The 27,014-nt window shown below is 37.1% G+C and overlaps 1 protein-coding gene and 1 pseudogene across 1 annotated transcript; both read left to right on the forward strand.

Annotated features, from left to right (window-relative positions):
• Positions 1 to 369: 369 nt before the first annotated feature.
• On the forward strand, positions 370 to 1,421 carry LOC133879208 (premnaspirodiene oxygenase-like; annotated as a pseudogene).
• A 5,961-nt stretch (positions 1,422 to 7,382) lies between these two features.
• On the forward strand, positions 7,383 to 14,693 carry LOC133878832 (premnaspirodiene oxygenase-like). Its single transcript, XM_062317375.1, has 2 exons — positions 7,383 to 8,620; positions 13,797 to 14,693. The coding sequence occupies exons 1-2, from the start codon at positions 7,706 to 7,708 to the stop codon at positions 14,412 to 14,414; spliced, it is 1,533 nt and encodes a 510-aa protein (XP_062173359.1). The 5' UTR covers positions 7,383 to 7,705; the 3' UTR covers positions 14,415 to 14,693.
• The last annotated feature ends 12,321 nt before the right edge of the window (positions 14,694 to 27,014 follow it).

Below are 27,014 nucleotides of genomic sequence, written 5' to 3' on the forward strand. Positions count from 1 at the left end.
GAAGAAGATTTAAAAAAGAAAAGAAAAAAGTCTTTTAGTGATGTTTATACGTTTAAAAAAACCTTGTTAGTCATGTTTGCGCGCTAAAATTAGTTAAACATAAAGTCAAAAGATTTACGTCATTAAAATTTACTGTTTAAACATTATTAAATTTTAAGAAATGCTACACTTCTTAATATATATATATATATATATATATATATTTTTTTTTTTTTTTTTTTAAATTTAATTTTCAAATGATATTTCACAATCTTATTTTAAAAGAAAAAATTTAAATGTGTTGCATTGCTCTTAGAACGATAAATGTCACTTATATGTATATATATATATATACACACGTGTGTGTTATAGCACCATAACTTTCGATGAATGACAACCATTCCCTTGAGTGGTCATTGTGGTCTAGAGATGTCGAAGAAGAAATAATTTCACTTTTTATTTTTATTATTATTATTATTATTATTTATTTTTTATAATTCATATATACTCGCGAAGAACAGCTTCGAAGTCCCAAGAATCCAAGACCAGAGTTTCTGTAGTTGCATTGTAATGCTAAAAAATCCCTCCTTTCCTCTTTCTACTTGGCTCTTCTTCTTCTTCTTCTTCCTGTCAATCCTGGCCAGGACCATGGAAACTGCCTCTTATACGGAACCTCCACCAGCTGGCTTTTTCATCACTACCACATCATTCCTTGAGAGACATGGCCAAGAAATACGGACCCATCATGCAATTGCAACTGGGTGAGGTGTCGGCTATAGTCATTTCATCACCAGAAGTAGCCAAAGAGGTGCTCAAGACACATGACACTGTATTCGCAAATCGGCCTAGCGTTCTTGCCATTGAAATTTTGTCCTACAATTTTTCAGGTATTGCCTTCACTCCCTACGGTGATTATTGGAGACAAATGCGAAAGATTTGTGTCATGGAGCTCCTAAGTGCTAAGCGTGTGCTGTCGTTTAGATCGGTAAGGGAAGAAGAGGTGTGTAATCTTGTTGAATCAATTTCCTTGTCCGGGGGGATTCCAATCAATCTCAGCGAGAAAGTCTTCTCCTTGGCGAATAGAATCGCTTCCAGGGCGGCTTTCGGGAAGAAGTGCAAGTATGAAAAAGAATTCATCTCGTTGGTCAAGGAAACTGTTAGTCTCAGTGGAGGCTTTAACGTGCCTGACGTTTTAATTCCCTTCATTAAAGCTCCTTGCTTTCCTTACTGGGATGAAGCCCGCATTGGAGAAAATACACAAAAAGATGGACAAGATTCTCGATGATATAATCGATGATAAGGTGCAGACAAGTACAACCCAAGATGATGCGGGTGATGATGACGATGTAGTTGATGTGCTTCTTCAACTTCGGGAGACGGGCGGGCTTCACTTCAATATCACCAGAAACCACATCAAAGCTGTTACTCTGGTATGCAACTAAGATCAATAAATTTATTACCGATATTGCACAGAAAAAGAAAATTTAGTCTATTGAGCTGAAGACGTGTCTGGTCTATCGTCAACATTCTGTTTCAGTAGAACCTTATCTAGGATAGCAAAAGCAGCTTCTCGACGTTCCTGGCTTTGGACAGGAGCATCAGCAGCAACACTGAGAAGAACATCTGCAGCATCATTTACTTTAACAAATATAATGCAAAATAATTTTGTTCAAATAAACAAAACAAGACTTATTGCAAAAGAATGTTCGCAACAACCCACTATAGATTATCTTGATTTTTGGTTCAAATGGCTTACTCAAATATGCATGTCGCTATGCTCTTATTGTTCAAAATTCTTTTTCAGGACGTCGTCTCTGCAGGAAGTGAGACTTCAGCAACTACAATAGAATGGACAATGTCTGAATTGTTGAGAAACCCAAGAGTACTGGAGAAGGCGCAAGCCGAAGTGCAACGAGTCGTTGGGGTTAAGGGGAACATTGACGAGACAGACCAGTGGCGGACCAAAGATTTTAATTAGTTGAGGGGGGTCAAAATTTTTTTTTCAAGAGCATAAATAAAAATATTAAAATAATATAACTAATGTTAAGATACAATCAACCCCATCAGCTCAATCAGCCGTGACTCTAGCTCCAGACTGTCCAGACCACATAAGGCAAGCTACACGCGTATCACCTTCCAGCAAGCATCACGTAAAATCAACTCACATGGGAAAGGAAGACTTTGCAATAGGAAAGAATATATACCATATCCCACAAGGAAAGACAACCAGCATCCTAGCGAATTAATATTCAAGTCTATTCCTAATTTATACTTGACAGCTTTCTCTGTATATGGACAGTTTACTTACCTTCTATAGTGCAACGGTAACATAAGTATTCTCTGTATATAATGCTTAGTGCATTTCATTGTAAATTAAGTAAGGAAGTATTCTAATAATATTTTTCATTCAAACCCGTTTAATTTCAACTAACAAAATAAATAAATATCTTTTTTAGGAGCCTAAATAAAAATATTAAAAAATGTAACTAACACAATAAATAAATATCATAAAAAAAAAATTTGGAAGCATAAATAAAAATATTAAAAAAATATCTTCCTTTTTCTTTTTCTTTTTCTTTTTCTTCTTCTTAAAAAAAATTGATCAAATATGCTTATCTCTTCCATAGCTTATATTGAATATATTTTATAAAAGATGGGAGTGACGGTACACTCTTACACAAAAAGAAAGCAAATTTATTTGCCCCCTCAAATTATAAATAAATTGTCTTGGACCCACCTGATCTCTTTATCCCATATGAGCTGTCCTCTCCTATGATAGCGACATCTGCCAAGGATAGATAGATCTCCACACTTTCTTTGAGTTAGAACACACCACTTGGTTTAAACGAAGTAACGCACCGTTTTGTTTTTAACAAAACGGTGTGTTTTTATCAAAAGAGAAAAACTCATCGTCAACCTCACCTTCTTCAACCTAAGGCTGGTCATGAGCGACTGGTTTTAGGTTAAAAACCAATGAAAAAAATGGTAGAATGTGGTTTGAATCATGAAGCTTGATCCTTTTGAAAAATATTTGCTCCTTGATGAGTTTTTGAAGGGGGGGGGGGGACTAGGACTTTTGAAAAAAAAAAAATTCAAGAGAAGGAGAAATTTTTGGGAGGTGAGGGGGGGGCATTTGACCCCTCTCGACCCCCCCTCCCTCCGCCCCTGAGACAAACATAGAGAAACTAGATTACTTGAAATTAGTTGTCAAAGAAACTCTACGCTTACACCCTGCTGCTGCCATAATCGTACGAGAATCCAGGGAAGAGTGTGAAATTTGTGGGTATCTGATTCCAAGCAACAGAAAAGTACTCATTAAAATCAATGTCTGATGTCCAAGTAATAAATGGGTCAAAGAGTGAAAATCCATGGAAATAATTAATGTATCTGATATCCTTTTGAGCATCTAATATAAAAATAGGAGTCTGATCGATCTCCAGCTAGCTAGAGTTGTTATTTAAGTATAGGGAAAATGTTTCCAGCGAGGTTAATTTGTACATGTCAAGGCTGACTTAGGCAGCTGGTTTATGTCAAAGTGTGTTCTTATCATTGCGTTCATGAATTACAGTACTACCTCCTTGAAATATATATATTTAATGGTTTCAGTCTTATTGCCGATACTGGTATTTGATTAGAAGGCCAGGGTGAGTATACTTATCATTTGATTGGTGATTCCAGTCTCGATCAATGCTAATTAATGTATGTATTCACTGCTTGCAGTCTCTACCCAGTTTCCAACCTGGAAATCTGGAGCATAACAAAATCGGATTTGGGCGTACCTGTTAATGAAATGGCAACGAGGAAGGGATGCACCTCATCATAGCTAGCTAGCACTGGCCTGGGTTCATCACGAAGGGAATGATGACTACCAAAAAAAAAAAAAAAAGAAAGAGAGAAGGTTTTTAGTGACGTGTTAGACTTCTGACACGTTACTAACCGTTAGTGACATGTGACTAGTGGTGTTTTTGACACGTCACTAATAAGGTCATCACTAATTCCCATTTAATGACGTGGTTAAGTTGCAATGCCGTATAGTTTAGTGGCGTGTCAGGAACTGTTATGTTATTAAATTAGTGACGTGGCAAGAACTGTCATACTACTAAATTAATGGCGTGTCAAAAATAGGCACGCCACTAAATTTGGCAAAAAATTTTATTTTTTGTTTTTATTTTTTGCTCTATATCCTAATTATATTTTTTAAATTTTTTGGCCGTTGACACGATAGACAATTTAGATTTCCATCAACAATCAAAACAATTTACATGCATTTCCATAGATACATCAACATTCACAACAATATACATTTTTATCGATCATTAATAATCGATTACAAAAAAAATTACAAATTGCCACGTGCATTTTGACACGTGTACAGTGTTGTACACGTGTCAAACAGTTTGACACGTGCATTTTGACACGCGTCTCACGCGTGTCAGATGTGCAAGTCACTAACTGCACAGTTTGACACGTGTATGAAAATACACGTACCAAACCGATTTTTTTAAAAAAAAAAATTTCAAATTGAAATTTTCATTTAAATAAACAATTTAATTAAATAAAAACTTCAATTTAGAATTTTTTTTTTCAATTTAATTCTGTTATTGTTTATTTAAATTTATTTGGGTTAATAAATAAAAAATTTAATTAAATAAAAACTTCAATTTAGAATTTTTTTTCCAATTTAATTCTGTTATTGTTTATTTAAATTTAATGTTATTGTTTATTTCGAGTCTTAGTCGAGCATTGCCTGGGGAAAATGAGCAAGGAGGACCTTGAATTGTTGGCAGTACTAGCCAGACGGATTTGGCTTCGGACTGTAGAGAGAGTAGAGAGAGAGACATAGAGATACAGAGAGCGGCAGAGAGAGATAGGGAGAGAGAGAGAGAGAGAGAGAGAGAGAGAGACATAGAGATACAGAGAGGGATACACAGAGAGGGAAAGAGAGAGAGAGAGAGAGAGAGAGAAAAAGATAGAGAGGAAGAGAGAGATAGAGAGAGAAAGGTAGAGAGAGAGAGAGACCGAGAACCGAGCAGAGAGAGGTGGAGAGAGGGCGTCTCACTGTCGGGAAGGGCGGATGCGCGGTGGCCAGAAGCTGTCCGGTGCGGCTGTGACGGAGAGCGAGAGAGAGAGAGAGAGAGAGAGAGAGAGAGAGAGAGAGAGACCGAGAACCGAGCAGAGAGAAGTGGAGAGAGGGCGTCTCACAGGCGGGAAGGGCTGATGTGCGGTGGCCGGAAGCTAGCCGATGCGGCTGTGACGGAGAGTGAGAGAGAGAGAGAGAGAGAGAGAGAGAGAATCCAGATCGGAAATGGGTAGCTTCCTGCTACCCATTTCCGATATATATATATATATAATCTATTATTATATTATTATATTATTTGAATTTTAAAAATTATATATATATATACACACACACATATATAAGCCAGCATTTCTCCCGCGCAACTGTCCCAATCCGGGACGTGTATTTAAATACACGTCCCCAATTGTTAAAATTCTATTTAATTAAAAAAAATTATATTTGGAAAAAAATAATAGTTTGATACGCGTATTTAATACGCGTGTCTAATTGTTGAAATTCTATTTAATTAAAAAAAATTATATTTGGGAAAAAATAACAATCTGACACGTGTATTTAATACACGTGTCCAATTGTTTGGACGCGCGTATTTAATACGCGTGTCCAATTGTTGAAATTCTATTTAATTAAAAAAAAAATTATATTTGGGAAAAAATAATAGTTTGACACGTGTATTTAATACACGTGTCCAATTGGACACGCGTATTAAATACACGCGTCCAATTGGACACGAGTATTAAATACGCGTGTCCAATTGTTGAAATTCTATTTAATTAAAAAAAATTATATTTGAAAAAAAATAACAGTTTGACACGTGTATTAAATACACGTGTCCAATTGGACACGCGTATTAAATACACGTGTCCAATTGGACACGCGTATTAAATACACGCGTCCAATTGTGAAGATGGTACAAATAGACACGTTTTTCAGAAGACACGTGTCTAATTGGACGCGTGTCTACAGTACCGGTTATCCAATTGTAGTAATATTTGTAGTGATCACAACTATTCAAAATCAAAACATCAAATTACAAAGTATATATATACTGATTACTAAAAAGAAACAAAAAATACACGTACTTCAAGATCATCACCAACTATCAACGGCACTCTTGTCACGTCACTACTTGGTGGTGTGTTTATTTTGCCACCAAGATTGAAAACTTCAACTAGAAAATTGGAGCTCTGTCTGTCAAACTCACACCAGAAAAAATAGCTGAACTTGAATCATTTGCTTCAAAGGATGCTGTTAAGAGTGATAGATATACTTATACAAATGACATTGCGACTTATGCTCCGTTTGTCTCGGTGTAAAATGATTTCTGAAAAACGATTTCGACATTTTTCGGTGTTTGGTAGGGGCGAAAATAATGGTCAACGAAAATCATTTTCGGTTTGACCGTAAAAGCTTCTTTAATTTTCGGAAAACGATTTACGATTTTTAAAACCGTAAATCGTTTTCCGAAATGAAACTCTTCGTCCTTACATGCATATTTGATATCCGATCGTCAGAATTTAACAATTATTGGTTGTCGGAATTCGGTCGGCGTCGGAGTCTGACAACATCCGGTCGTCGGAATCCAGTTGGCGTCGGAGTCCGAGAATATCCGGTCGCCGGAATCCCGCCGGCGCCGGAATCAGGTCACCGGAATTGTACCGGCGCCGGATCCGGAAGATTCCGGCCGGATCTGGCCAAAATGGCCGGGATCTGGCCGGATATGACCGGATTCGGCCATTTATCAGGCGGAATCCGGAAGATTCCGGCCGGAATCCGGCCATTTTGGCTGGATTCGGTCAAATTTTTTGCCGGAATCCGGCGATGGCGACCGGACGTTGCCGGATTCCGGCGATATTTGACAAACTCTGATTTTTGCATTTCGTAATTTTTTCGTGCGAACCAAACACCGCAAAATATTTTCAAGAAAATCATTTTTTCTGAAAATAATTTCGTCGAAATCATTTTACGACGGAAATCATTTTACGTCGAAACAAACGGAGCATTAGAAGACTTCTGAAACCCCACCATGCCACTTTCTTTTTCTTCATGGAAAGAAAGCTGCATAAGCCTGCCTTTCGATGTGTCTCAACAACTTGAAGACTTTGTTAATATTATAATTGAAGTGTGTTGAGCTCTTGATTGCTCAGAATAGTTTTTTTTTTTTTGAAGATTAAATTTGGCTACGATCGGTACAAAAAAATAAGGCGAAGGCTGAAGGCCCGAGATCCAGTCAAATTAATAGCCCATTATTATAAGAGCGCAAAAGAGCCTAAGAGAATCCAACCCGGCGCCCCCAAGAGAATCCAACCGTGCGCCGGGAAGAGTTTGGAGGTTACTTCTGGGGCAACAACATGCTTCGTTCTTAGCACAATAATTTGTACGAGGATATTCTGGCATATGTAGTATATGCCTGTAACTGTAATTTTTCAGACACTACACTATTGGAAATTAAAATGGCCACTAATCAAATGTCAGTAACATGTTTTCAGGCATTTATTCGTGCATTCCGGCCTGGCAAGTGCCAGACCAAAGGAGCATCTTTGACTATAATACCCATCGATGGGATGTTGTCATCGTTGTCTATAATTCATACCCGTGAAGAACAGCTTCAAAGACCCAAGTCCCAAGATCAGAATTTCTGTAGTTGCAATGCTAAAATATCCCTCCTTTCCTCTTTCTACTTGGCTCTTCTTCTTCTTCTTCCTGTCAATCCTGTTTATTTGTTGGAAGAGATTTATTAGCTTTAAAGCCTCAAAGACACAAGTCCAGAAGTTGCCCCCTGGACCATGGAAACTGCCTCTTATAGGGAACCTCCACCAGCTGGCTTTTTCATCACTACCACATCATTCCTTGAGAGACATGGCCAAGAAATACGGACCCATCATGCAATTGCAACTGGGTGAGGTGTCGGCTGTAATCATTTCATCACCAGAAGTAGCCAAAGAGGTGCTCAAGACACATGACACTGTATTCGCAAATCGACCTAGCGTTCTTGGTGTTGAAATTTTGACCTACAAATTTTCAGGTATTGTCTTCACTCCCTACGGTGATTATTGGAGACAAATGCGAAAGATTTGTGTCATGGAGCTCCTAAGTGCTAAGCGTGTCCTGTCGTTTAGATCGGTAAGGGAAGAAGAGGTGTGCAATCTTGTTGAATCAATTTCCTTGTCCGGGGGGCTTCCAATCAATCTCAGCGAGAAAGTCTTCTCCTTCACGAATAGAATCGCTTCCAGGGCGGCTTTTGGGAAGAAGTGCAAGTATGAAAAAGAGTTCATCTCGTTGGTCAAGGAAGGTTTTAGTCTCAGTGGAGGCTTCAATGTGCCTGATGTGTTCCCTTCCTTAAAGTTCCTTGCTTTCCTTACTGGGATGAAGCCCGCATTGGAGAAAATACACAAAAAGATGGACAAGATTCTCGATGATATAATCGGTGATAAGATGCAAACAAGTACAACCAAAGATGATGCGGGTGATGATGACGATGTACTTGATGTGCTTCTTCATCTTCGGGAGACGGGTGGGCTTGACTTCAATATCACGAGAAACCACATCAAAGCTGTCACTCTGGTATGCCAGTAAGATCTATAAATTTATTACCGATATTGCTCAGAAAAAGAAAATTTAGTTTATTGTCATGGTTAATGTGCTGTAAATTTTGAAACTACTGTTTACAATACTGTTAAATAGTCTCGACTCAATTGGCGCCCATAAACACACATGAAATATACACAAAAACAACCACACCAACCCACAAAAGAAACCCAAACAAACTTACAAGGACCTAAGCCTTAAACTCGAAACCACAAGGAACACTTAAAGCTTCAAAAAAAACCTAAACAAACTCACAAGGACCTAAGCTCTTAAACTCGAAACCCACAAGGAGCACTCAATGTTATAGCACTTAAGCTTTTCCTTTCCTCCACCTAGAGGGCACGCTTGCATTGCCATAGTTAATGGAGCTTTTCATATTCAACACCTCTCTTCTCCCTTTGATCTTAAGACGCGCACCCTTTTTAACCTGATGGAAATCCTCTTCAATGGCATCCCAAATTGTGAAGGATGGATCTTCATCCTTAACACTATCCGACACCCAATCTAGGGGCATGTCGGGAGGATAGACACCCAAGGGTTAAGGGGAGTCTCCTTCCTCCCCAACCCAAACCTCATCCCACTAATCCCACACAACAATCTCTACAAATGGGTCAAAACCTACCGGCCACTTATGAGATTCGATCAAGCCATTCGACTTGAAATTCAAACCCTTTTCAGCAATTGGAGAAGTGCAACCACTCAAAGGGGAGGGAACACTCGGGAGAAGGAAGCTTCGTCGAAGAAAGCTAGACAGAGGAGACTTATCGACCACTCCCCCACCTGGCTTTGGCAAGGATTGGACCACGGCCTCGCCCAAGGCCTGAGAAGAAGTACCCAAACACGGCTTTGTCAGAGCATTGACAGTTGTCACAACCTCGTCAAATAGAGAAGCATCCAGTTGAGCACCTCTGCCTACCTTCGATCTCCGGTGATATCTCAGAATCGATTTGGACTCGGACAAGTAGATGGAGCCCCACACTCTGACATTACCGGAAGAGAAAGGCGGAGCCTTTCTCCCAACCCAGCCGCCCCCTAAGTAGAGACATTGAAGGAATCTGACCCAACTTCAGAGAAGTTGAGTGTTGGAGAAAACCCTTCAAAATCCAAATTTGAGCACCCAAAGGGGACACTTACTGCTTCTGAAGGAGGAGCAGAGGCAAAGGAGGTTGTCGCAAAAGGAGGCCCAGAATACGCCAAGACATGACCAGAGATTGCCGGCAATGACATACCTGGAAACGCAGTGGCTTGCACGGGATATTGAGGCGCACATAGAAGACTCCAGAGCAGAAGAAACTGGCTCCACTTTAGTTTGAGTTATGTTTCGTTAATTTAAGTCAATGTTAGGTGATATATATATAGCGCAGAATGTTAGAAACCTAAATAGTAAGTCCGTAATGAGATAATTTGGGTAGGTTCTTAGGGGGAACATGGAGCTCATAATGCAAGCACTGATTTGTTGAATAATTCTCTGCCCATACTTTATTCCAATACTGCACTTCAATAGAACTTATAGTTCCACTTGGACTTGGACTATGACTCTTACGTAAAGATAAAGTCTAACACAATACGGCTCCCAGTAATATGAGAGCGGCAGGCCTAACTTGCTAAGGAATGTAACACTGAAATAAATGTCTATGGTTTAAATGATTCTAAATGAAGTATTTAAGGTTGTAAGCATTACTGGAGTAAGAGAGAAGGAAAAAAATCAGATGGCAGATGTCCTCTGTTTTCTACAGAAGAGTTTAGAAACATTACTTTCTTTTAGAACTTAATTTGCTTTTGTTTTCTTAGCTTTTCTTGTATTCTATACTTGTTGGAATATCTAGGCAATAAAGTTGGTATCAGAGCCATGTTCAGAAAAGTATTTGGGACAGGAAGAGAAAAAATGTTTGACAGAGAAACATCATCACAGCTCAAGTAGTGTAAATTGGAGCATTGTTCAAGTTTCATTTTTCTCTGGTGAAAACTATGATTTTTAGTGCATTAAGATGAGGACTTTATTTAATTACTTATAGTTATTGGGCATTGTTGAATCAGTGTATCAAGTGCCTAAGTTCAAAGAAAACTTGATAGAAGCTCAACAAACAGGACTGAGGAAGAACAAAAGTAGGAATGCATGTGTTCTTAGAATGATTCAAAGGCATGCAGTTTGCCTGCAGCCCGTATATGGAAAGCCACTTCTGAATCCCACACGAGATGATTATTTTTGCTTTCCACATATAGGAACCCGCTCAGTGTTGATTCTAGTTGGACATAAATTATCTACAAATTGGTTTGTAGCTAATTCCTACAAACTAGTCTAATAAAGTGACATGTGTTAATGCTTTCTTATTAAAGCTATTAAAAAAACATATGAGACGCATGTGCTTCTTACATGCTAAGAGACAATGTCATTTCATTAAACTAGTTTGTTAAAATTAGTTACAAACCAGTTTGTCGCTAATTTATGTCCATTCTAGTTTGACGTTAGTTTTGTTATTTTCCTATTTTAGATTTTAGCTTGCTTTTTCTTCTTGTCATTTCCTTCTTTGCTGATTTGTTTCCTTTTAGGGTGTCTCCTCTTGTAATAAGTATTGCAGAACATAAGTGAGTACATCATTGTTGAATTAAGAATATAATCAACATTGAATTTTATCGTTTTCTTTCAAGCCTTGGCTTGTTCTTTCGAGTAGAAGATGTCGCAACTTCTATTCTTTATCTCTCACGCTATCTACTATGTTAACCATTTATGTGATTTACAAGTGTTCAACTAAGGCATGTGGATTCAAACACCCTTTGAACTTTGGAATGAGACAAAACCATTGTAAAACATCCAAGAGTGTTTACTTGTATTTGTTATGCTCAAATTATAAAGGAGAAGAGGCTTAAATTAAAGGATGCGAGTGGAAAATGTATATTTGTGGGCTATAGCTTAATGTCAAATGGCTATAGGTTGTAAAGGTTGAAGACCAACAAAATAATCATCGTGCCGGATGTTATATTTGTTGACTAAATGGAAATGGGAGTGAGGAAAAAGTTTTACATGAATAACCAACTCAGGAGGATGAAAATAATGATGACACTTCTCAACCTTCGCCATGTTCTGCTTCACCATTATTACTACCATGCTCACTATCCTCTCCAAGAGCAACTTTATAACACCAAGCTCAACTCTAGTAAGAGAAGGAATTGATTGAAATTTAAGCAAGATGCAATTTTTGTATTGTGGAACCTGAAAATTTTGAAGAGGCATTGTAAGAGCAGAATTTTGAAGAAGAAAGTTATTGAATATGAAATTGAAGTAATTGAGAAAAACTATGTATGGAAGCTGGTTGATAGGACTCAAGACAAGAAAATTATCAATGCGAAGTAGATTTACAAGGATAAATATTGGAAGTAAATTTGAGGAATGGAGTTTGGTCAAGATGATCAACCCCATGTGTTTCATTGAAATATAGAGAGCTATCCACTCGTGGTTGTTAAGGTAAATTACAGTATTTGAATTTACAAGATCAAATAAAAAATAATACAAAGGCCTCTATCAGCAATCCACTGTTGGGCCACTATCAGTAATCCACTGTTGATCTTCTACTGCAGCATTACTTTGAGCAACCCTAGCTGCAAGTTGGGTAGGAGGATGGTGCCCTTGGTATGAATAATCCATCCTATGGAAGCAATCAAGGGCCTCGTGATTATTTCTTCCTCAGATCTGTCAAGGAGCCCTGTATTATTGCTGAAATTATTAATGAAGGCTGGCTAATCAGGCCTTCCTCAGTGAGCAGAGTTGCTTGGAGCAGGTCGTTTTGTAGGAGCAAAGGTGTTTGGGTGAGAAGAGAACTTGGGCCTCTGTTCCTGAGGTGGGTATTTCATATTCGGGTTCCTGGTTTTTGTGTATAGAGAGCAATGACAGAGGTGTATGGTGCAATGGTTTGCTGCTGGTTTAGAAACATTTCGTGGCTAAGGAGCTCATCTTGAAAATCCTCAAAATTTAGAGGATTATCTTGTGTAGCAAAAGAGGAGGTAATAAATGGATTGAATTCCGGGTTAAGACCACTCACTATGAAGTAGATCAAATCAATCATCCTCTATTGGTTTACCCACGGTTGCTAATTGATCTGCCCATATCTTGGCAAGTTGCAGGTACTAAGCACAATTCTTGGAGCCCCAATGGAGATTCTACAGTTGCCTCTTCAAGTGTGCAACTCTAGACCGAGACTGTGAGGCAAATCTATTTGCTAAAGTAATCCAAGTTAGTTTTGAAGTGTTAAGGCCATAGACAGTAGCTGAAAGATTACATTTATCCAACTAAGAAGGTACTGATCCTTCTTAGTCTAGATAGTAGACTTAAGATTCAAGATGGCTTCACCTTGATCATCATGGAGAAATTTAAGATGTCATGGCTCGGAACCGTTAACAACAATGCGCAATAAATCATGGGTTCTCAATACTGTTTAGAATTGAGACAACCACATAAGGTAGTTGTGACTATCCCACTTACTAGAAATTAGTTGGGTGAAATTCGGGAGAGCAAAATTTGCAAAGCTGATATTGGAAGTGGAGTTAGAGCTTGGAGAGGCCATTTATGGGTCGATATTAAGCGTAGGCCTACGAGGCTCTGATACCATAAAAGTAAATTTGACATTTGATCAAGATGATCAACCCGTGTGTTCCATTGAAATATATAGAACTATACACTTGTGGTTGTTAAGACAAATTACAGTATTTGAATTTACAAAATCAAATAAAAAATAATATGTAGTCTTCTCTGTTATCTCTTTATTAATCTGCGTCTGATCTGATCTCAAGTTTCAGTATCATCTAATCTTTATCTTGAGTTTGAATTTGATTAGGTGTTTGCACTTGAGCTAAAGACGTGTCTGGTATATTGTCAACATTCTGTTACAGTAGAACCTTATCTTGGACAGCAAAACCAGCTTCTCGACATTCCTGGCTTTGAACAGGAGCATGAGCAGCAACACTGAGAAGAACATCTGCAGCATCATTTACTTTAACAAATATAATGCAAAGTAATTTTGTTAAAATAAACAAAACAAGACTTGTTGCAAAAGGATATTCGCAACAACCCACTATTGATTATCTTGATTTTTGGCTCAAATGGCTTACTCAAAATATGCATGCCGCAATGTTCTTATTGTTCAAAATCCTTTTTCAGGACGTCGTCTCTGGAGGAAGTGAGACTTCAGCAACTACAATAGAATGGGCAATGTCTGAATTATTGAGAAACCCAAGAGTACTGGAGAAGGCGCAAGCTGAAGTGCAACGAGTCGTTGGTGGGAAGGGGAACATTGACGAGACAGACATAGAGAAACTAGATTACTTGAAATTAGTTGTCAAAGAAACACTACGCTTACACCCTCCTGGTGCCATAATCCCACGAGAATCAAGGGAAGAGTGTGAACTTAGTGGGTATCTGATTCCAAGCAACAGAAAAGTACTCATTAATGCATGGGCCATTGGCAGAGATCCAGAATATTGGATTGATGCTGATTGCTTTCGCCCAGAGAGGTTCCACAGTTGTTGTATTGATTTTAAAGGAGCAAGCTTTGAATTCATTCCATTTGGAGGTGGTAAGAGGATATGTCCAGGCATATCATTTGCTTTAGCTACCATTGAACTTGCTCTTTCTCAGTTGTTGTATCACTTCAAGTGGAAGCTCCCCAATGAGATCAAACCAGAAGAAATCGACATGTCTGAGTCTTTGGGATTATCTTGCAAGAGAAGGAATGATTTGTACATAGTTGCTACTCCTTGGATTTCTGGTCTTACCTAAACAAACTGAATGGGGATGGTGTTCTTGCACCCATGCTTACAAGGGATTGAATTATGTACTATTATTGCATTGTACAGGTTGTTGATCAATGTACTATTATGTGTGACAGTTGATTTTCTTTCACTTTCCATGTATGCTTTACCAGATAAATATTAAATGTAAATCCAATTAGTGTAGTATATATGTGCTTGAAATATATACCTCTTACTCATTACCCATTAACACTGTTGTATTGATTATTTTTTTGATGTCACTGACATTATTCTGTTACTTTTATCATTCTTTTCGTTTTATGAATTATTATGTTTGCTGGATTTTGTTCACTTTTTCAGGTATAAAACCGTACAAGATCTAAATGAAAAAAAGTTAAAATGGGTAAAAATGTAAAAATACGCAAATTTTATTATTTATTTATTTATTTTAATTCCAAGGGGGGGGTGGGGGAAGGGAAAAAGGGGAAAAATAGAGAGGGTAAAGTATTGATCCAATTGATCAAAAACAAATTATGTTTCATAATTTTGTAGTCTATTTTGTTTTTCTATATTCTGATTGAGTCTTTTTGATATAAATAACGACGAGAATGTTTATTCTTCCTCAAACCAAAATCTTTTTGAAGAGAATGAAATCACAATCCATCAATAAAATAATAATCATCCAAAGGTTATCAACACCGAGGTGGAAATTGTTGCAAATGTAACCAAAACAGAAATAATAATAAACACAAAGAAACGATATATAATAATTGTTTAATAGAACCACAAAATACCATAGGCAAACGGATTAGGGTTAGGTGCTGTAAAAATTTACTTCATAAGTGATGTAGTTTTTTTAACGGTCAAGATTTAATTTTAAGTGTTTTATAAAAAAGGGACGGAGAAAATAAAGTTAAATTTTTATCATTGAAAAAATTACAACATCAATACTGTAATTTTGTTTTTATAGCACCTAATTAATTAAGCCTAATCGGGAAAAGATAGACCAAGTATATATTTAGGATTTGTGGAGTGGCGGTAGAGTTGACCGGTATCTATACATGTGGGCAAGGCATACATGTAAATAATATTGGAAAATACTTATTGCATATGGTCAAAGTCTCCAGAAATATCGTAAATGGTTAACCATATCTGAAAATAGAAAGTGAAAATAATATTTGGTGTTTAAATAATACCGGAAGCTAACCATGTCAATCTCTTATATATATGAGAAATGCTAGGGATACTTAAAATTTTACCAAGAGAACCTTACAAACTGACATGGAATCTGATGTGGCATCTCTCTTAATTGACAAACTCATTTAAAGCTTCCCACGTCATCATTCTCTTTTTTTTTTTTTTTTTTTTTTTTTTTTTTTTCTTTTTTTTTTAAAAAAATAAATAAATATTAGCTGCCTTTGTTCTTTCTAGGTTTCTCCAACGCACGCAGGCTTTTCCTTCATCTTCCTGAAAAATCTGTCCATCTCCAACGCACGCAGCCTCCTCAGCCGCACTGTGCCTCCTTCCCCAACTTCCCACCAAGCCGGTTCGAGAGCATGTGCCCCTCCACCTCGCTCGCCAACGCCTCCAGATTCTCTTCCCCGTCGTTCGACTTGGGTGGATGCATGTGGTGCTTCTCAGAGAGTGACGAGGCCGAGCACCGAAGTAGGGAGCTGCGTTTCCTTCGCAAAGAACTGCGTCTCTAAGAGATCAATACAGGGCTTGGGTTTAAAGGGGACTGAAGAGGAAGACGAGGGAATGAGGTGAAGAAGTGCCATCTCCTCAGCCGCACGATCTAAGAGAGATCTCCTTAGCCGCACAAATTTGCTCTCCACAAATTTGCTCTCTTTCCTCTCCACTTCGAAGGTGCTTAGAAAGTGTAGGAATATGGATAGAGCAGAGAAGCTGCTTGATGAAATGCTTGAGAGAGGGGTTAAACTTGATAATGTTACGTTTTCGACTCTGAGTACCTGTGCTAGCTAGGATTTGTTTTGTCCAAAATAGGGCTGTGGAGTGGTTTGAGAAGATGCCCAGTTTCGGGTGTGTTCCTGATGATGTTACATATTCAAGATTTGCATTATTGTTGCAGTTTTAATGCATGAACGGACACAAATTTTGCTGCAGATTTTGCTGCTACTACATGCTCTGTTTCTAGCTGCTGGTTTCTTTTGGTGTATCTAGATTCGGCTGGTGTTTTTGTTGTTTGATTTGGCATGTGGTGTAGCCAAAGGCTGAGTTGTAATCTGTTTGTTGGATTGAGTTCAAGTTTCGACTAAATTGAGTTCCAATTTAATTTCAAAAAAAATAAATAAATTTTGTTCTTTTTTATGTTCAATTGACTTCCACCTTACAAAACCTTGATCAGTGTGTATGGTGGTCCAAGTGTACAGCTTGTTTGTGATTCTTGGATAAATATTGGGGGTATTAGCTATGTGTTTCAAATTCCACTCATTTTTTGTCAAGTCTGGAATGGCTACTCCACATGTTTTGATGTGTCATACATACTTTTCATCTGTGGTACCTGGATCTTCAACTCATTCTGTAATATCCATGTCAACATGACTTTCAAATAAACACTGTTAACATACTACACCCAATGCTTTAAGAAAAGAACTGAAAGGGGTTTATTTCTCTACTGTCAATTGCATATTAATTCAGGTACCATTCACATATTCACTATTCCTTACAATCATAAAAAGCAATAAAATGCCTTCAACATTCATAATTGTTCAATACAAAAAAATCAATGTTCAAGACCAAAACACAACAAACTTCAACACAAACTTCCTCTTATGTTAGTATATTCTGAATTTGCCCAATGTTAGAAGGTCGTGTTCCATTGAATCATCCTTCCTGGGAGTCCAAGAAAGAGAGAAAGTTAGCTAATATCACTAAAATATCTCAAAATACAACCAAATCAAAAAAGTATACAAAATAATATTTAGACCATGTACCAATCTAATATAAACTCATATGATCGATTCAATTATTTGTGAAAATGAATTAGGATGATTGACCTGATGCTTGTCATTGCCTCGTTTACAGATAACATTGAAATTCTATGTTTTCCCTTTGCTCATTCCATCTCTCAATCTGGCAACTTTTTTTTTTTTTTTTTTTTTTTTTTATAAAAAAAAAAGCTTCAAATTCATAAAAGAAATAAGGATATACAATTCCATGTACAATGCTTCAATGATCATATATTCACCGTCACTTAGAAACATAAATTGCACCTGAGTAACTACATTGTCTTGAGAAGCGGCTACAGAAGGTAAGATGGCTTCATTTAAATTCATTTCAACTTCTCCTATTGCTTGGGAAGTCTTTCATTAAGATATCATATATGCATAAAAACAAGTAGTAAGGATGATCAAATACAAAACACGTGAAATATTCAATATATGCATTTGCTTTTCGAGCAAGATATACAAATAAAATAAAGACAAACAAGCAACCTGTTTTTGTCTTTTCTTCTGTTGTATCTTCTTGAATTTTAACTTTTTAACTACCTTCTCCACAACAGACTGCATTCGTGTTGATCGCCGTCTCCCTTTACTTTTTGCAATTAAAGGACTCCGCAACTTATCACATTTTGTAGACCTCCCATGAATTGCTTCATTACAAATGGAATATGCACCTGGAAGGTGATGTGAAGGTGGACTACTTATATTGTTTTCACCCCTTGACCTACTTTGAAGCAATTCCTCCTTTAACTTACGTACACCAATTTTCGCCTTCATATAGATTTCATTAATGTTTTTTAATGCGATCAATGCTACTTCTGCAAAATCATTACACAAATCGTTATATTTTTGTGCTTCAGGGTTGTTACTCAAATCATCATAACTCCTCTTAACGAAGGTATATTTTCTTTTCAAATCCTTCCTCCATCGGTTAAGAATATATTTGGATGGCAACTCTTTCACACTTTTTATCAATGTGAGAACAATAAGGGCATGTCTGCACATGATTCTTCTAAATTCAAACAATTTACAAATGCATTTCACATCATATTCATTGTCATTAAAGTAAACACAATACTTTACTTCTTTTGTGAAGTCATCAGTAACTCTAACACGATTAATAACTTCATACGTAGAAATTGCACCTTCGCATTTCAGTAGAGATGGAAGACACATCATGAATCCCCTAAACTCCTCTTGAACTTCTTTGAATTTTTCATTGGTGTAAATACCTTGTAGTTGCTTCTCAATAGAATGCAAAGTTATAAGTGTAAATATTTTATTAAACGAACCAAAATCAGCTAGACGCTCCTTCTCAACCATTCTCATCAAAGCATTATCATAATCTCCAACAAATTTCTTCAACGGGGTACTTGGCCCCACATAGCCATAAAAAGAAGCGTTTATACTCTCGCTTCGTTTTGTAGTGGACATTCCAGCCCAAAATGTATTTTTCACATATGCCGATACCCATTGATGTCGCTCACCATATAATTGACACAACCATGCATTCTCCTGAAGATTATTACCCTCAATTACTTGTTGCCATCTGCTTTCAAATTCAACACAAGTTAAAGAGTCATATACACAATTTAATAGAGTGCCCTTAAATTTTTCATATTGAGAGTGTGATCCAAGCTTATGCGGAAGCTTTCTCATGATATGCCATAAACAAAATCTATATTTAGCTCTTGGAAACACTCGCAATTGCAGCTTGTATAGCTCTATCTTGATCAGTTATAATTGCATTAGGAGCTCGACCTGACATGCATTTCAACCATACTTCGAATAACCACACAAAATTATCGGTGTCCTCATTTGATAGTAATCCACACCCAAAAAGAATGGACTGGCCATGATGATTAACTCCAACAAAAGGTGCAAATGGCATTTTGTATTTATTAGTCAAGTAGGTTGTGTCAAATGTTATGACATCTCCAAAAGATTCATACGCTTTCCTACTTCATGCGTCCGCCCAGAACACATTTCTCAACCGACTTTCTTCATCCAAATCCATGACATAGAAAAAACAGTCATTTTTTTCTTGCATTCTCATTAAATAGTTACGCAATGCTTCGGCATCTCCTTCTCCAAGCAACTCATTCCTTACTTTGTTAATATAATTTCGACAATCTTTCTCTCCAAATGAAAGATTCTCATGCCCATCCGCTTCAACAACAAGAGTTTTGAAGTTCTTACTCGGGCGGACTCCAGCTTTATCCATTACTATAAGTTTTTTTTTCACATAAGCATCTAGTTTCTTATGGCATGTAAAATATCTTGTTTTGCTTGGGCTTACAACATGAGTGTGTTCAAGCACGACAGTAGACAATGTATACCTTCAATCATTTGTTAATTTTACATTGATCTTCGCCTTACATCCCATTCTCTCCATTGGTTTTGGCCTAACAATATTAGATGATTTACTTTTTGACAAGCCTTGACGAACACATGCAATGGTGAAGTATCTTAACTTCCAATCATCTCCAGTTGCAGAGCTTCTTTTTGTCACACCAAAACCCACTTGTTTGGCATACTGTTTATAATATGATAAAACCTCTTCTTCAGAATTGAACATCATACCAATCTTCGGTTCTTCAACCATTTGATTTTCAAGAATAATTTTCTTTGGTCCATCATTATCCTCATCATCATCCACATCTAACTCACATTCAATTTGCTTACCACCTATATTTTTTATGTAAAAAAAAAAAAACAAAAAAAAAATAATAAAAAAAAAAAATTGAAAAGGAAACAATTAACATACTTGAACAAATCATACAATACAAGCAATTTTTTTTTTTTTTTACTAACTGATGGGAGGGCTAAGAGGAGGGTCAAGAGCTTCATCATTACATAAATTCATTATTTTCCTCGGTCTCAATTTCACAAGTTATAGGAGATCCAAACTGGATGAAGATAAGTTCAAACTTCAACTTTTGTGCTAAAAGAAGCTCCCTACAAGGGAAACAAAAATTAAATTAAGAATGTGATTTTAAATGGATATGATTGGAGTTAGTATTATTATTATCACATATCAAAGCTCTTACTAGCTACAATATATAATTACAGTTAAATAAAATCCAAACGATATGCTAAACTAAAATGACTGTTTCTTGCATGTACTGCAAACAATTCTCAACCCTGATTTTTTTTTTTTTTTTTTTTTTTTTTTTTTTTTTTTTTTTTTTTTTATAAAAAAAAGGGCCTATTCTCAACCCTTTTTGGCAATCAGCAAAAAAAATCAAACTACATATTAGAACAATGACCCTTCCATTTTTCAAATTAATGAGTAGCATGATGTTGGACAAGATATATCAGAGAAGCAGGAAGGAGACAACTTTTATCTCTATGTGTAACACATCAAAACATGTGGAGTACGTAGCACTTACAGACTTGACCAAAAAATGAGTGGGATTTGAGACAACTTTTTTCTCTCTTTTTTTTTTTTTTTTTTTTTTAAAAAAAAAAAAAAAAAATCTTTTATCTCTCTGTTATCATGTAATCCAGCGAACAATCGGAATAGATGTTCATTATTCATACAAAAAAGAAGAGGTACCTTTGGCAGTAGAGAAGAGGTGCCCGATCACCTTTGGCAGTAATCCAGCAAACAATCAGAATAGATGTCCATTATTATCACGTGGTGCGTCAGTTTGAAAGAACAAAGGCAAATAATTTTTTTTTTCTTTAAGGAAGATGAACATGAAGATGAAGCAGGAAGATGGACAGATTTTTCAGGAAGATGAAGGAATTAAAAGCCTGAGTGCGTAGGAGAAACCGAGAAAGAACAAAGGCAGCTATTTTTTTTTTTTTTGACAAAAGAGAAGAGAATGATGACATGGGGAGCTTTAAATGAGTTTGTCAATTAAGAGAGATGCCACATGAGATTTCATGTTAGTTTGTAAGGTTCTCTTAGTAAAACTTTAAGTACTCCTAGCATTTCTCTTCTCTATATATATATACCAATTGTTAGGGAGATCAAGAATCACCCAAGGAGTCAAACAAGAGAAGTACATGCATTAATATTAGTATAAGGACGACATGCATACAATATCAACTTCCACCCCAAAAGCCTAAGGTGTACAATATTGGCGTGTGTGTATATATATATATATGCATGCGAGGGTTCCTTTGAGAGTGCAGCAGTAACCTAGCTTACTGTAACATATATGTGGGATGGAAACTAAACTGTAACTGCAAGTATGGAACCCGGCAGTGTGTGTGGATTTAAGCTATGAAAGCATTGGACAGGTGTAGAAGCATTGGGTCAATTTTTGGGCTATAAAAGCAACTGCAGGGAACCCTAATTAAGACTAGTCCTTTGGTAGGCATTATGCATAAATATGTAGTTAGCACATCATTAGGTCGTGACTACTAATTAATGGCAGTAGTTTTGCAAAGATACATTAATAGAAGAATTAAAAAAAGTATAGAAGATTAACTTCTTTTTTTTTTTTTTTTTTTTTGGGTTATGAGACATATATAGAGAGAAATTATGGTCATTTGTGAAGCCATACAGCTTTACAATTGTTGCATAATTAAAAGCAATGTCTGATGTCCAAGTAATAAATGGGTCAAAGAGTGAAAATCCAGGGAAATAATTAATGTATCTGATATCCTTTTGAGTATCTAAAAATAGGAGTCTGATCGATCTCCAGCTAGAGTTGTTCTTGTTCTTAAGCATAGGGATCTCAAGAGGCTGTTCCTAGCTAGAGTATTAATTAAAATCTGGAGCATAACAAAATCGTATTTGGGCGTTCGTGTTAATGAAATGACGAGGAAGGAATGCACCTCATCATAGCTAGCTAGCACTGGCCTGGGTTCATCACCAAGGGAATGATGGCTACCCAAAAATTAAAAAATTAAAAAGACAAAAAAATAAAATAAAAAGGGAAGGTTTTTAGTGAAGTATAAGAAGGTCTGACACGTTATTAACTGTTAGTGACTTGTGATTAGTGGTGTTTTTGACATATCACTAATTCCCATTTAATGACGTAGTTAAATAAGTTGCCATCCCATTTAATTTAGTGGAGTGTTAGGAACTACCATGCCATTAATTTAGTGGCTTGACAAGATCGAACTGCCATGCTACTAAATTAGTGGCGTGTCAGAAACAAACATATCACTAAATTTGGCAGAATTTTTTATTTTTTTATTTTTGGTTTTTGCTCTATCTCCTTAATATATTTTTTAAAATTTTTGGTGGTTGAGATGATAGATAATTTAGATTTCCATCAACAATCACAACAATTTACATTTCCATCAATACATCAACAATCACAACAATATACATTTTCATCGATCATTAACAATTACAACTATTCAAAATCAAAACATTAGATTACAAAGTAGATATAGATATGAATAAAGCATATACATATACAGATTACAAAACACAATCTATATACAGATTACTAAAAAGATACAAAAAATACAAGTACTTCAAGATCATCATTAACTATCAACGGCACTTTTGCCACGTCACTACTTAGTGCTGTGTTTATTTTGCCATGTCACTAATTAGTGGCATGGCAAAATAAACACGTCATTGATTAGTGACGAGACAAAAAAATGGACACTATAGACACGTCACTAAACTTATAGTTTTTTTGTAGTGTCCCATTCTAGGAACCACCAAGATTAAAAACTTCAACTGGAAAATTGGAGCTGTCTGTCAAACTCACACAAGAAAAAATGGCTGAACTTGAATCATTTGCTTCAGAGGATGTTGTTAAGGGTGATAGATATACTTTACAAATGACATTGCAACTTAGAAGACTTCTTAAACCCCACCACTTTCTTCATGAAAAGAAAGCTGCATAAGCACTTGCCTTTCAATGTGTCTCAACAACTTGAAGACTTTGTTAATATTATAGTTGAAGTGTGTTGACTTCTTGACTGCTCAGAATAATTTTTTTTTTATTTTTTTTTATTTTTTGTAAGTACAATAATTTATTTTCTATTAGAATGTTATCATGCTTGATTTTATGAAGATTAAATATGGCTACTATGGATACAAAAAAAAAATAAAGCTAAGGCTGAAGGTTCAAGACCCAGTCAAATTGAAAGTCCATTGTTATAAGAACGGAAAAGAGCACAAGAGAATCTGACTATGCCACAAGAAGAGTTTGTAGGTTACTTTTGGGGCAACATGCTTCGTTCTTGGCTCAATAATTTGTGCTAGGATATTCTGGCATATGTAGTATATGCCTGTAACTGTAATTTTTCAGATACTACATTATTGGTAGTTAAAATGGTCACTAATCAAATGCCAGTAACATGTTTTCCGACATTTATTCATTATTGAAGACTCCGTCATAGACAAGGAGTCTACCTCAAGATCAGAGTAAATTTGAATCATTTGAATAAGCAAGTAGTTCACCTCATCTCCAACACTATCTTCCACTTATGAAGATACTCAAGATTAGTGTTGGTTTCAATATTGTTATAGATAAACATAGTTTGAATTTTGAACTTGTAACAGTCCTAGCTTAGCCATACTCTCTATCTTGTAAAGCTTATTTATATTGCACATAGGGTTCAATTGAATTTAAGTAGTGAAAACATATTCACAAAAGAATTGTCTCATTCTCTTTATGGTATCAGAGCCTTTATTGACTAACGTCACCATGTCTGATTCTTCATCTTCCGCTTCATCTTCTACCTTACCAACCATTTCTTCTACACCTACTTTTACCTACGTCAAACTTGGACGTGACAACTATCCTTCTTGGAGACAACAACTGCTTCCCTTTCTACAGGGACATGATGTGTATGGCTATGTTGACGGTTCCATTTCATCACCACCAAAGCTCGTTGCTACTGCTGCTACCAGCACTAGCTCTTCAATTATGGTTCCTAATCCAGCTTATAAATGCTGGTTTCAACAGGACCAACTTCTACTAAGCACAATCATGTCTTCCTTGACTGACAATGTGCTTGCCCAAATGGTTGGGTATGAAACCTCCAGGTACGTCTGGATGCCTCTTGAGAGGATGTACACCTCTAAATCTCGATCTCGTATTTTTCAAATACGGACTCAACTTGCGACGTTGAGCAAAGGCAATGCTACAATTTCAGAATATTTTCAACGTGTCAAGAGCCTAAGCGACACGCTTGCAGCTGCTGGCAAGCCCCTGTCCGAGGATGAATCCACCTCATATCTTCTTGCTGGTTTAGGATCGGACTTTGATCCTTTTGTGACTTCCGTCACCACACGCCTCGACCCAATGAGCGTAGAAGAGCTATATAATCATCTCTTTACTCATGAGATGCGAATTGATCATCAAAATCAATCACATGGTTCCAACAACCATCTGCCAATGCTGCTTCAAAACAGCATTCCTCTCGTGGACGCAATGCATGCCCAGATAGCAATGGCTATCAACACACCTCTCAGCCCAGGTATCGTGGCACTGGAAGAGGACAATATCACCCACGGTCACGTGGTGCTTCCAATATTGGAAATTCTTATGGGAACCAAAGACCTGTGTGCCAACTTTGTGGGAAAACTGGACATATGGCTCCTAAGTGCTTCCGTCGATTTGATCTGGCATTTCAGCGTGATGTCTCCCCACCGTCTGAGTCTCATGCTCTCTTAGCCATATCAACTAATTCTGTAAACAACTCGGACTGGCATTCGGATACTGGTGCTACGCACCATGTTATTGCAGACATGGCAAATCTTTCCCTAAGAAATGAGGATTATCATGGCACAGACAACATTCAAGTGGGCAATGGTACAGGTCTGTGTATATCTCATATTGGTTCTTCAAATCTGGAAACTGAAAATCATTCATTCTCACTCAAAAATATTTTACTTATTCCAGATATTCAGAAAAATTTATTATCTGTCCAACAATTTGCTCATGATAATAAAGTTTATTTCGTGTTTCATGCTAACTATTTTTTGATCAAGGATTGTCGTACGGGGACGCTTCTGCATCGCGGACCCCTCCTTAATGGTCTCTATCCATGCGTCCTTCTTCTCGTTCATCATCTCCATGGGCTCTTAGTGGTGTTCGGGTATCTCTTGAAGGATGGCATAAAAGACTTGGTCATCCAGCATTTCCAACTGTATCCAAGATCATAAGTAAGTTTGAGCTTCCAGTGTCCAATAAAATACGACCCTCAGTATGTTCTGATTTTCAAATGGCCAAGAGCCATTCTCTCCCATTTCTTCTTTCTGCATCTCAGTCCCATGGACCCCTAGATTTAATTTTCAGTGATGTATAGGGCCCTTCCCCTGCTATTTCCACTAGTGGCAGTCGCTATTATATTATCTTTGTTGATGATTATAGCAAGTTTGTATGGTTCTTTCCTCTTAAATTGAAATCTAATGTTGAGCCAATTTTCTATCAATTTCAAGCACTAGTTGAAAAACAATTTAATCGAACCATTAAAGCAATACAAACTGATTGGGGTGGTGAATTTCGTCGTTTAAATGTTTATTTCAGAAATCATGGAATTATTCATCGTATTGCTTGCCCACACACCCATCAACAAAATGGGTCCGTTGAGCGTCGTCATCGTCACATAACAGAAATGGGTCTTGCCCTCCTAGCCCAATCTCCTATGCCTCATACTTATTGGGAAGAGGCATTTGCTACTGCTACATATTTAATCAATCGTCTACCAACTCCAATCTTACGACATTTCAGTCCTTTTGAAATGCTTTATCATACCAAACCCGATTATACCTTTTTAAGGGTCTTCGGTTGTGCATGTTGGCCATGTTTGCGTCCATATAATCGTCACAAACTTGATTTCCGTTCAAAAACATGCATTTTCTTGGGATATAGTCTCCATCACCGTGGCTATAGGTGTCTTGATCAATCCTTGGGACATATCTACTTATCTCGGGATGTTGTTTTTAATGAACAATTATTTCCCTTCTCAAACAATTCTGAAAATGCATCACACTCTCCAGAATATGCTTCTACTAACTCTTTTTTGCAGAATATACTCTTGCCCACTTCAATGCCAAGTGTGTCATTAAATCCTCATGACTCAACAACAAGGGATTTTTCTCCATCAAATGTGATGCCACGTGAATCATACTCTCCAGATGTCATTGATTCTCCAAATGTTATTGCTTCTCATATGGAGCCTCATATCCAGCAATCATTTGCTGCTCCTAATGTGGGACCCACACCAGAATTTGTAGCTCAACATGTGGAAACTGAACCCACAATTGCTTCCACATCTCATGCAGCTGCAATGGAAAACATATCTGCTGTCCCCATATCTGACTCACGTCCACACGTCCCAGAAGCAACAACTGCAAGACCTTCCTCTAATCATCCCATGATTACACGTGCTAAAGATAATATTTTCAAGCCCAAAACACACCATGACGGCACCATCAAATATCCTCTGCCACGAGCTCTCATTGCAGAAAATTCTCATATGACCCAAGAACCAACCTGTTACACTGAGGCAATAAAGCATCCTCATTGGCGTGAAGCAATAAATATGGAATTTGATGCCCTTCTTCACAATGGTACATGGTCTCTTGTTCCTCCATCCTCTCATCAAAATGTAGTTGGATGCAAATGGGTGTTTTGAGTGAAACGAAACGCGGATGGGTTCATTGAGCGGTATAAAGCTCGTTTAGTAGCCAAAGGCTATCATCAGCACCAAGGAGTGGATTTTCACGAGACTTA

This window comes from Alnus glutinosa, chromosome 10, assembly GCF_958979055.1.
Source record: "Alnus glutinosa chromosome 10, dhAlnGlut1.1, whole genome shotgun sequence".
Classification (NCBI taxonomy): Eukaryota; Viridiplantae; Streptophyta; class Magnoliopsida; order Fagales; family Betulaceae; genus Alnus; species Alnus glutinosa.

What these genes read in the sequence shown, in the direction of transcription:
- LOC133878832 (XM_062317375.1), top strand. Translation starts at nt 7,706, where the DNA reads ATGCTAAAATATCCCTCCTTTCCTCTTTCTACTTGGCTCTTCTTCTTC. An exon ending in ACATCAAAGCTGTCACTCTG is followed by an intron (nt 8,621 to 13,796) that starts GTATGCCAGTAA and finishes ATCCTTTTTCAG; the next exon opens with GACGTCGTCTCTGGAGGAAG.